The 12178-nt window shown below is 38.7% G+C and overlaps 1 protein-coding gene across 5 annotated transcripts in view; it reads right to left on the reverse strand.

Annotated features, from left to right (window-relative positions):
- Window positions 1–3926: 3926 nt before the first annotated feature.
- The window catches only part of COPS4 (COP9 signalosome subunit 4), a 37112-nt gene continuing 28860 nt past the window's right edge, over window positions 3927–12178 (reverse strand). For 3 of the 5 annotated variants that reach the window (XM_021702455.1, XM_021702458.1, XM_021702456.1), the window contains 3 exons: window positions 11075–11190; window positions 9186–9270; window positions 3927–4708 (listed from right to left, as the gene is read on the reverse strand). In XM_021702455.1, coding sequence (XP_021558130.1) covers window positions 4575–4708; window positions 9186–9270; window positions 11075–11190 — 335 coding nt within the window. In that variant the 3' untranslated portion in view covers window positions 3927–4574. The remainder of the gene's footprint in view (window positions 4709–9185; window positions 9271–11074; window positions 11191–12178) is intronic. The other 2 variants (XM_044912687.1, XM_021702459.1) reach the window with 2 other exon arrangements.

A 12178-nucleotide genomic window follows, 5' to 3' on the forward strand; every position in this document is an offset into this window, starting at 1 on the left:
TTCTGTCCGGGATCCGCTCTTTTCATACCTCCTGTTCTTCTTAGTGTCATCTACTTGTATGGCTTCAACTGCCTCCTAGATGTCAGGGAGGACTGTATTTCCAGTCTCCCCCTTACTACTGATGTTCTGAATGACTCTTCAGCTGCCTACTAACCAAGTCCATCTGGATGTCCCCTAGGCCTTCTCTACCCCACATGTCAAACAATATCACCACTTACTCAGTTGTTCAAGATGAGAAATCTAAGTATCAATGAGTATCAATGAGTCCTGACTTGACTAATCACACCCTTCTCCCTTCTCCTCACATCTAATCAGACACTGGCTTCTGTCACTTAAACTCCACTTGATACCCTCAATGGATGATCTATTTTGCTTGTTGCTATTTCCCCAGTGCCTAGAACAATGCCCGATACCTACTAGATACCTACTCAAATCATTTATTGAATGAATCAATCTGTCCTCTTTGTCTTCACTGCCATGATCTCTTTGGAAAGTCAGGTGCATAGCTCCTGAACTAGTCTGCCTACCTCTAGTAACTCTAGCTCCTGTTACCTTCTTTCCAATCCATCTTATAGACTGCCTGCCACAAGTTCAATGGTGAAGATTCTAAAAAAAGACCCCAAATTTTCCCTGGCCCCTCATAATATAGCCTCAGTTTACCTCTTTAGCCTATTCTCCTGTCACTTCTTCACTCTAAAAATTCCCTACTTTCATGACCTTCAACACACATACATTTCTTAAAATTTCAAATTCCAACTGTTCATTGAGGTAATAAGGCAAAATAGGAAAAAAAAGATGTGTTTTATGACTCAGGATGTGGTCTATCTTCGTGAATGTTTCATGTGAGATTAAGAAAAATAAATACTATGCTGTTGTTGGATGAAGTAGTCTATAGATGTCAATTAGATCCCATTGACTGATGGTGCCGATGAGTTCAACTATGTCCTTAGTGATTTTCTGCCTTTTGGATCTGTCAATTGCTAATAAGGGGGTGCTGAAGTCTCTAAATCTAACAATGGATTCCTCTATTTGTCCTTGCTGTCTTATCAGTTTTTGCCTCATGTATTTTAATGCTCTGTTCTTGATGCTCTGGTTTTGAGCATTTTATGATTCCACTTTCTCCCTTCTCTGTTAGCATATCAACTGTATATATATTTTAAATTTTTATAAGTTACCTTCCAGTTTGCAATGTACATTTACAACTAATCTAAGTCCATGTTTAAACACTATACTGTTTCATGGGTAGTAAGCAATCTTATAAAAGAATATTTCCAATTTCTGCCTCCCATCATTGCTGTCATTCATTTTATTTATCCATATGCTATAAACACTAAAAAATTGTTGCTATTATTTTGAACAAAGTCATCTATTAGACCAATTAAAATTTTTTTAAAAGATTTTAATTTATCTTCATCTATTTGTTTTCCAGTGCATGTCCTTTATCCGAGTTTCTAACCCATGCCATTTCCTTCACTCTGAAGAACTTTTAGCACTTCTTGTAAGGCAGATCTCCGGCAAATTTCTTCAGTTTTTGCTGACTCTTCGTCTTTCACTTTTAAGGGATAATTTTGCTGGATAATATCCTCTGTTGGTGAGTTTTTTCTTTCAACATCTTAAATATCTACACTCTGTTCTTGCTTGCATGGTTTCTGATGAGAAATCCAATATCATTCTTATTCATGCTCCTTTATAGAAAAGGTGTTTTGGGGGCGCTTGGGTGGCACAGTCAGTTGAGTGACCAACTTTTGATTTTGGCTCAAGTCCTGATCTCAGAGTTGTGAGATCAAGCCCTGCATCAGCCTCCGTGCTCAGCAGAGTCTGCTTGGAACTCTCTCTCCCTCTCCCTCTGCCCCTCTCACTTGTGCTCTCTCTCTAAAAACAGAACAAAACAGGGGTGCCTGGGTGGCTCAGTTGTTAAGCGTCTGCCTTCAGCTCAGGTCATGATCCCAGGGTCCTGGGATCGAGCCCCGCATCGGGCTCCCTGCTCCGCGGGAAGCCTGCTTCTCTCTCTCCCACTCCCCCTGCTTGTGTTCCCTCTCTCGCTGTGTCTCTCTCTGTCAAATAAATAAATAAAAATCTTAAAAAAAAAAACAACAAACAGAACAAAACAAAAAAAGGTATTTTTTCCCCTAGCTTTTTTTTTAAGACTTTTTGTCCTTGTTTTCTACAGTTTAAATATGATATGCTCAGGTGTAGATGTTTTTCGTATTTATCATACTTGCTCTTTTCTATGCTTCCTGGACCTGTGGTTTGGTGTCCATCATTAATTTTGGAAAATAGCCATTATTATCACAAATCTCTCTTCTGTTCCTTTCTTCTCCTGGTATTTCCATTATACCTATGTTATAGCTTATATAATTGGCCCATAGTTGTTGGATAGTTTTTTTTTTTTTCTATTTGCATTTCAATTTGGGAAGTTTTTACCGACATATTTTCAAGCTCACTGATCTTTCTTCAGGTGTGTTCAGTCTGATGATTAGTCCCATCAAAGGCATCTCCATTTCTGTTAGGGTGTTTTATTTCTAGCATTTCTTCTTAATTCTTAGAGTTTCCATCTCTCTACTTACATTACCCATCTGTTTTTGGATGTTGCCTATTTTCCACTAAAAACCCTTAGCAAATTAAGCACAGCTGCTTTAAATTCTTGGTCTGATTAGTTCAAACATCCCTGCCATACCCATCTGATTCTGATGCTGGATTTGTCTCTTCAAATTGTATTTTTCAGGACATCTGGGTGGCTCAGTCAGTTAAGCATCCGACTCTTGATTTCCCCTCAGGTCATGATCTCAGGTGTGTGAGATCAAGCCCCGCATTGGGCTCCGTCTGCCCCGGGGAATGGAGCCTACTTAAGATTCTCTCTTTCCCTCTGCCCCTCACCATACCCTCTAAAACAATAACAACAAGAAAACAAATTGTTTTTGTTTTTATGTTTGTTTGTTTGCTTTTTCATTATGCTTTGTAGGTTTTTTTGGTTGAAAGCCAGACATGATGTATCAGGTAAACAGGAACTGAGGAAATTAGGCTTTTAGTATTAGGTTTTATGTTAATCCAGGTAGGAGCTGGGCTGCATTTAATATTTGCTATAGTTGTGTAGACTTCAGTTTCCTCTTTTCCTTGTTTTTATTCTTCCCTGTTGTACTGTCTCCCTAAGAATACTTTCTTAAAGAGTGTGTCCTATCACTCTCAGTCAAATTCCGCTATTATGACACTGGAGTCCCATGTGATGTAAAGGATTTGGGAAGTATTGTATAATCTTACGATTCTAAATCTGTTTATACTTACCCTGAGTCCCTGGGCTGTGACCTTCAGAAGTGTTTCTTAGCGTTTTTTTCCCTCCTCTTACGTGACACAAGAAGGCTCCAGGGGGCTAGAATGGTCTAACTGCTCTTGCCCCAGGATGGATGAGGCTCTGGTAATGTGGTTGGTTTTCCTTAGAGGGCAGGCCTTTGTCATGGAAGAAGATCCAGGTGTATTTCAAAATAGTTACTTTCCCTTCCCCTGTCCTGCCTGAAACACAGAGGATCCTGATCTCAATCCTGAGAACTTGATGGGGTTCCTGGGGATAAATCCTAGACAGTACAGAGCCTCCCCTGAGAGTGGGCCCTCAGGGGGTTTTAACTGTCAAGCTAGTTTACACTCAGCCTCCAGTAACTTGTCAAAGTTACCATTTCACTGTTCCTATCAGTTACTGCTCCAGTAGCTTTTGCTCCCAGTAAGCTCGCTCAACTGCGAGTCTATATGCCTGTCTTTCCAGTTTTTGCAGTAGTTTGCCCTGTGACCTCAATTCTCTTGTAGAAATAAGAAAAGCCACCTACTTTCAGCCTGTTCAGCCTTTTTCTTATTGTGAGGATGGAGTAATGACTTCCAGGCCCTTCACATGTTGGAGCTGAAACTGGAAGTTTTCTACAAACTTGTTTTTAGTCCTTCCCTGATTTTCTCTATCAAGCTGGCCTGAAATAACCCTCTCCGAGGAGCCTTCCCAGACCTGTCTCTAAGAAATGAAAAGCTCCTTCCTGTGCGCTCCAGTGCTTGGCGCAATTACAAGTATTCCGCTGCTGGCTACTGGCTCTGTGACCGACTGGCTGGAGAACCGGTGTCATGGCACAGCTTTGCGGTTCTAGCACGTGGTATAAATCAATGTCTAGTGAAATGAAAGGAAAAATGAACAAAACACTGTTCGCTAATTAAAAACCAAGTACTACTTTTATTTGGCTCACTTCTCCATTTATTAGAATTACCACGTTTGGAGAGGCACGAAGCACTTTAACATTTTACATGACTACAAAGTTATCACAAATCCCAAACCTTTTAGCCACGGCTATTTCACTTACTCCGTTTAAAGAAAAAGCTTTCAGAACATTTGAGTTAGCTTGAGACACAGAGACCCTGAATATATAGGAACTACATATTTTTAAATGCTTGCGCTTTCTGTTCTAACAATGTCTTCTTTAAATGGAATCCAGCATAAAAGGGATTGAAATATGTAAGGTCAGATGCAAATGCTTTGGAGAGACCGTGAAATTAATCTGTACAACATTGTAAAAGCTGTCGTGTGCACAGAGCCCTGCAAGCATTCACTGAGCCATTTGCGCTTCCATGGCTTGTGCTGTCCATTCTGGCGCTGTCTGACTAATCTTCTCCAACAGGTTATTCACTTGGAAACAAAGGGACTGGATCTGTTTGTCCCACGTTGGCAGGGCTTCCCGTGCTACAGAAAAGAACAATGTACACAGCTGAACATTACTCCATATATTCATAGCAAGTGTGAGTTAAAAGATAAACACAGTAGTATTAATTTTCAAAAATCTATTCCAAAAATCTTGGCTAATAAAATTAAGCTAATTAAGGAAAGTACCCAAATTACTGGCACAAAGCACAAAGCCAAAAAACATATCCACACAGATCCATGTTATTATTCATGAAAACAAAATAAAACCAACCAAAGCACCTCAATCACAAAAGCCACCACAATAAAAGCGTCACTGAACCTATCTCATCACCAGTTTCTTGATTCATAAGACACTGCCACCTACTGGAGAAAGCAAATCTCTTTATATAGTCAAGGCTGTCTCTACTGGACTCTGAGAGATAAATATTTTAATGTTTAAACAAAAAAACAAAAAAACTCAACATGAAAACACCAGGATTTGTTCTGCATCAGCAATATGCAATTAGAAATGATAAACCTGAGGGAATATCCCATTCGAAACAGTACCCAAATTTACAAAAATGGGCACAGAAAAGAAAAACTAAAATAAAACAATTTTAAGAAAGGACATAAAATAATCTGAGTAGACACAAATGAGTCCCAGATGGAAAGATGCAATATCATAAAAAAAAAGTCCTTCCCTGTTAATATGTAAATTTTTAAAAAACTACAAAGATAATCCCCCTTCCTGTGTTGCTTTCTAAACAGGACAATATTTAAAGTTAATATGGAAGAACTGATGTTTGAGAACAGCCAACATGATTTTGAAAATTAAGAACAGTGTCAACACTGTAGTGTTATCTCTACCGCGGAATATGTACCACTTCCATGCCATGACACGAATGGAACCGGAAAGCACTATGTTAAGTGAGAGAAGTCAAAGGTCACATAGTGCATGACTGCATTTCCATGAAGTATCCAGAAGAGGTAAGTCCTAAAAAAATTCAGACAGCGGCTGACAGGGGCTGGGAGAAGGAGGGATGAGGAGCAATTGCTTAATAGGCACAAAATTTCCTTTTGGGAAGATGAAAATGTTTTGGAACTAGGTAGAGTTAGTGGTTGCACAACACTGTGAACCTACTACAGGCCACTGAACTGCTCACTTTAAAATGGTTCATGTTATGTGAATTTCAACTCAATAAAAACATAGCAGTGGAGGGGTAGGAGATGCTTTTCCAACAGCAAAATTTACTATAAATTTGTTTATTATCATATTGTTACAGATCAGTGGAACCAAACAGATTACAGAAAGAGATCCAAACATGTATGTGGAACCTAATATTTGTCAAAGATCAGAAAGTATGTTTTACTTAATAAATAGTACTTGCAAATTAGCAATCCATCTTAAAAAAAAGATAAACTAGACCATACCTTAAAATTATACACAAAAATGAACTATAGACAGATATTTCTAAACATGAATAAAAATATTAGAAGAAATTTTAGAAAAATATTAGTTTTACCACAAAGTGAATGAGACCTTTTTTTTTTTTTTTTACAGATTTTATTTATTTGACAGAGAGAGACACAGCGAGAGAGGGAACACAAGCAGGCTTCCCGTGGAGCAGGGAGCCCGATGCGGGGCTCGATCCCAGAACCCTGGGATCATGACCTGAGCCGAAGGCAGACGCTTAACGACTGGGCCACCCAGGCGCCCTGAATGAGACCTTTTAAATCAATACAGGAAACTAAAAAGCCATAAAATTAAAAACTGACATATTTGGCTGCATAAGAATTTTAAAATGTGTTTATGGTATGCATTGCCTTACTTCAGAAACACAACTGACATGATTTAATAATTTGGTTTTTATTTGTTTTATTTGCTTGCCTTATGAAAAGATCACAATCATTCTGGCTGTACTGTGGCAATTGGGCCAGAAAGGAGCAATTGCAGACGTGAGGGGGAAAAGCCCAGAAGGTGGAGGAGGTTTCAGAATAGGCTGGTGACAGTAAGAAATGAAGACAAGTATATGGGTTCCAGATGCACCTAGGAGATAAAACTGAAAGGATTCTGGGCAGCAAAGAAGAGGGGTCAAGGATAAGGAATGCTGGAGAAAGTGAACAATGCAGCTTTTGGCTGGCTGGCTGGTTGGTGGGTTGTGGAAGGGAGACAGGGAGGGGAGATAATGAATTCAGTTTGGAATATGTTCATTCTGAGATGCTCAACAAACAAACAGGTGGAAAATACCTAATAGTCACTTAACACCACTGGGTCTAGGACTCAGAAGAGAATTATACACTAGAAAGGCAAATATAAGCATTGTCCGCATAGAGATGGCAACTGAATCAATGGGAACAGATGGAATTACCAAGGGGAACAGTAGAGTGAGGAAGAAAAGGCCTGGAGTTAGCCCTAAGCAATATTTATATTTAAAGGCACTACAGAATCTACAAAGATGACTGGAAGAATCACTGGAAAAGGAGGAGGGAAAGCAGGAGAATGGGGTGAAAGAGATGAAGGAATCAAGACGGTGTGGGTGGCGGGGATAGTTCAAAAAGTCGTAAAGGATCAATGCTACTCAATATGCTGAAAAGTCAAAATGAGACCTGAAAGATAAAAAGATCTTTGTTAAAATGGGAGAGACCCAAGTATGTTTAAATATTGATGGAAAGAAGCCAACAGAGCAAGAAAGAATGAAAACAGACAAAATAACTGCTAATTTCAAGTTCCTAAAAAATTGTTGAGAGGGAGGGACACCAGTCAGAGAAGGGATCCAAAGCACAAGGAGAACTGGAAAGGGAGACAGAAACCACCTCCAGTATAACACAAAGGAAGAAAAAGATAATCACATGATATTTAAAATTCAGAAGTTTTATAAATCTGATCAAGAAGTTAATTTAATTTCATACTGATAGATTTTTTTTCTGTGAAACAGGAAACAAGGTTTGCTGCTGAGAGTGAAGGAGGAGAAAAGTCTGAGATTTAAGAAAAATGAAATCTGATATACTCACTGCAGAGTAGAAAAAAAGGGTGGATTAGAGAAATGTGTCAAGAATCCCAGGTACTGGGGCACCTGGGTGGCTCGTCATTAATCTGCCTTCGGCTCAGGTCATGATCCCAGGGTCCTGGAATCAAGCCCCACATTGTGCTCCCTGCTCAGCAGGAAGCCTGCTTCTCCCTCTCCCACTCCCCCTGCTTGTGTTCCCTCTATTGCTGTCTCTCTCTCTGTCAAATAAATAAATAAAAATCTTAAAAAAAAAAAAAAAAGAATCCCAGGTACTGTTGAGAACCCATGACCTTGAATTTGCGGTGGTTATCAATCTGTCTGGTGTTCTGACTCTTCTCCAACAACGTTAGCTACCCGAGTACAGGAATGAAAAAGATGGAGAATGGGTTCATTCCAGGTGAAGCTTTCCTAGACAGCCAGAAAAAAAAGTTAACAGGCAAGGCATCTAGGGCACCTAGGAAACAGTAATGAAAATAATGATCAGGGCGCCTGGGTGGCTCAGTCGGTTGAGTGACCAACTCTTGGTTTCAGCTCAGGTCATGATCTCAGAGTCCTGAGACTGAGCCCTGCTTTGGGCTCTGCGCTCAGCATGGAGTCTGCTGGAGATTCTCTCTCTCTCCCTTTGCTCCTTCCCTGCTCACACACTCTCTCTCTCTCTAAAATAAAAATTAGGGGAGCCTGGGTGGCTCAGATGGTTAAGCCTCTGCCTTCGGCTCAGGTCATGATCCCAGGGTCCTGGAATCGAGCCCCACATCGGGCTCCCTGCCCTGCGGGGTGTCTGCTTCTCCCCCTCCTTCCTGCTCGAGCTCTCTCTCACTATCTCTGTCTCTCTCAAATAAATAAATAAAATATATTAAAAAAATAATAAAATAAAAATTAATAAAATCTTAAAAAAAAAAAGATACAATGAATCATGGATGCCAACGTGGATAGGAAGAGTGAAGACAAAAAAGGACTGGGCTGACTGGAAAAAAGTTAACATTAATGGACCAGAGGCTCGAAAGTAGTCAGGGAGGAGCTGAAGTGGCACTTAACTGACACAAACTGCTAGAAAGACAGGGTAAAGGTTATGGTGAGAGTATTTCAAATTCAAATCTTACAAGTAGCATGGTTCCAGGTTCAGCAAGGTCCAGGGTGGAAATGAGGTAGGAATAGGGGCTGAGGAGGAATAGGCTTGACGAGAGTCAACAGATAGACTTATCTGTCTGCCTCCATGAGTTTAATGTGCTGCTGAAGAAATCCACTGGAATCTCTACATGCCTGATACATTGTATGTGGTGCTTGATGAGTAAGTGAATGAATTGGCATAACGATTCCAGTTTCAAATTTTTCCACAGCATAAAAATGCTGCATTAAGTAGATCCATGAATGTAAGTTCATAAAAATTATTTTAAATTATTTCTTTGGGAAATAAGTTCATTCCAGTAGTAATATACTGGATCAAAGGAAATTGTTCAACATGTCCTAATCATAAATATACAAGAGTTTCCTGCCATTTCATTATGATAGAAATAAGCAAAACCTCTTACTTTCAAAATGAACTATTCCATCAATCTGATCAATAAATCCATTCATACGTCCTTCTGTTATCATTTGTGATGCTATTTTTTCTGCCTGTAAAAAAAAAAATCCAAAGAAACAATAAACTCTCATAGACTTTATCATATCTAACAGTTACTCACATATAAGAGAACTGAAATCTCTTGGTTTAGCTACCCACACACTTTCTGTATATGTTCATCTGCCATTCACCACAAGATTACTCTTGTAAATCTGCCTATTTTATCCCCCAGTTCTTCTGGGTATAATTGATTATTTTAATATACCCTGGGATCTGTTTTACTTGTGAGATTTTGGACAAGAACCTAGCACTCTTACCAATTTCTTCCTCTGCTTAAAATCAAACTAACAATTTTTCTTCTCACTGAGATCCACACTTGAAAAAAACCTAAACAAACTAGTTTTTCTTTTTATTTCATTTAAATTTACAGTGTTTATCACCTAAAAAATTCTTTAAGAAAATAATATTTTTGAAGAAAGTAGTATTTTGAAGGAGGAATGATGTTCAAATTTAAAAGGGAATTAAAAAGGGGCGCCTGGCTGCCTCAGCTGGTAAAGCCTGGGACTCTTGATCTTGGTGTTGTGAGTTCGAGCCCCACGCTGGGTGTAGAGATTACTTTAAAAAAAAAAATCTTTTTTAAAAAATAAATAGATAAATAAAAATTAAAAGGATTCTAAAGACAATTAAAGAGAGGGGCGCCTGGGTGGCTCAGTCGGTTAAGTGTCTACCTTCGGCTCAGGTCATGATCTTGGGGTCCTGGGATCAAGTCGCACATTGGGCTCCCTGCTCAGCAGGGAGGCAGCTTCTCCCTCTCACTCTCCCTCAGTGCTCTCCCTCTATTACTCTCTAAGATAAATAAATAAAATCTTAAAAAAAAAATAAAGACATTAAAGGGAACCAGAACGTCCTCTACCTAGCTCCTAAAGACATGTTTCATGTTTACTATGTGCAAGCAAACTGGCTTATGACTTGGTCATTTTAGTAATTCTGACCATCTTCACAATAAATCCTAAACAGACTGTATTATATTATTAAATATATATTCACTTCCCTAAATCTCAGTCTAAGAAGAAAGTATCTTTTAATGGGAACTTAAGCTTTGGTTCCCAAATTGTTCCATTTCCTGTACTGTGTATTGAATGTGTACAAGTAAAGGAACTATGTTAGGAAATTCTAAATTACAATTTCACCAACAGATAAAAGGGGATGTGAACCATTACTACATGACTTTAAGGTATGCAAGTTAGGTAAAAGTAGGTTGATTGCTTATTTTTACTCTTATCTAAAATTAAGAGAATGTTTTTTAAATGATAGCTGAAATACCCTCTAAAGACTACTGGTACTTTGTTGGTATTTGTACAGAGCCAACCAAACCCTTATCATGACTAAAAATGAAATTAATTTCATACTAACTCAGTCAAATTAAGATAAATCAAGCATAAAAGTTACCACAGAATAGCCTAGAGAATTATCAGTTATTCTTTCAAACAGATGAAATGTTTAACCTTTGAGTCAACGAGAACAGAAAAAGAAGTAAGGCATGTACCAAAATCTCAAGTTCATCAGAAATCAGAAAACACTATGAAGTGGATTTAAAGACACTAAGCAAAGATTCTTACAAAACAGGTATCAAAACCTGGAACACCTCACTTTATCATAAAATATAGTTTAAGAAAAGCAAAGATCTAAGACAATTCCATCACAGTACTACTTTAACATTCAAAGAATTTATTTCCATTTTCCTGAGGCTTTTTATGTATATTTTTATTGCAGTTGCCAATATCTATCAATTACATATTTCTTACTACATCAATAGTCTATTAACTTCTTTTTTATATATTGGAAACAAGAAAATACCTTAGCTGCAGGGATCTCTAAAAGAGCTCCAAGTTCTTCAAAGGTAATATTATTATATAATTTGCTTGCAGACAACAAATTATGTTCAATAACAGCTCTGTCCAAGATGCTAGAACCTTAAATAAATATAAATAAGACAGTTATAAGCTTGAAACTTGTTTTACACGTTTTTCTAAAAAAGATTTATTTATTTATTTGAGAGAGAGAGTGAGTGGGAGGGAGGGGCAGAGGGAGAATGAGAGAGAATCTCAGGCTGACTCCATGCTGAGCGGAGCCCCACATGGGGCTCAATCTCATAACCCTGATTGATCATGAACTGATCCAAAACCAAGAGTCAGACGCTCAACTGACTGCGCCACCGAGGCGCCCCTTGTTTTACACTTTTAAAAGACTCATCCTTTTTTTTTCTAAAAAAATTTTTTTTTTAAGATTTTTATTTATTTATTTATTTGAGAGAGAGAGAGAGAGAGTGAGAGAGAGAGCGCAAGAGGGGGTAGGGTTAGAGGGAGAACCAGACTCCCTGCCGAGCAGGGAGCCCGATGTGGGACTTGATCCCGGGACTCCGGGATCATGACCTGAGCCGAAGGCAGTCGCTTAACGAACTGAGCCACCCAGGCGCCCTTCTAAAAATTTCTACACATGTAACAACCCATAATCATTTTCTTTATTCCTTTTACCAAATTGTAAAAGTAAGGAAAATGCCTTATTTGGTAGAGTTTGAATAATATACAACTAAATACAAATAACATATTTAGAAAATAAGTGATTGGCAAGTAGCTACTAACAGGCTGAATGGATTTAACCTGTTAGGTTTGGGGTTCTACTTCCTTAGGGTAGCTATCAGATTCATTAACTTTACTCTTCTTGCTATTAGCACAAACTTTTATTAGCAAGAAGCAGCAAAACCACCATGCAACCTGTTCTGCCAGCTTGACAAAGTCAATACGTATACAGCTCAGTAGAAATACCTCTCTCCTTTTTTGGGCATTCCATAAGCACCTTACTGTGAGGCAAAGATGAGAAATGTCTAGAAGGTAGGGCCAGCTAACCACGAGAGATCAGGTATAGCATCCTCCCTTAAGTGAAGTAACATAAGGCCTGACG

This window comes from Neomonachus schauinslandi, chromosome 2 (genome assembly GCF_002201575.2).
Source record: "Neomonachus schauinslandi chromosome 2, ASM220157v2, whole genome shotgun sequence".
Classification (NCBI taxonomy): Eukaryota; Metazoa; Chordata; class Mammalia; order Carnivora; family Phocidae; genus Neomonachus; species Neomonachus schauinslandi.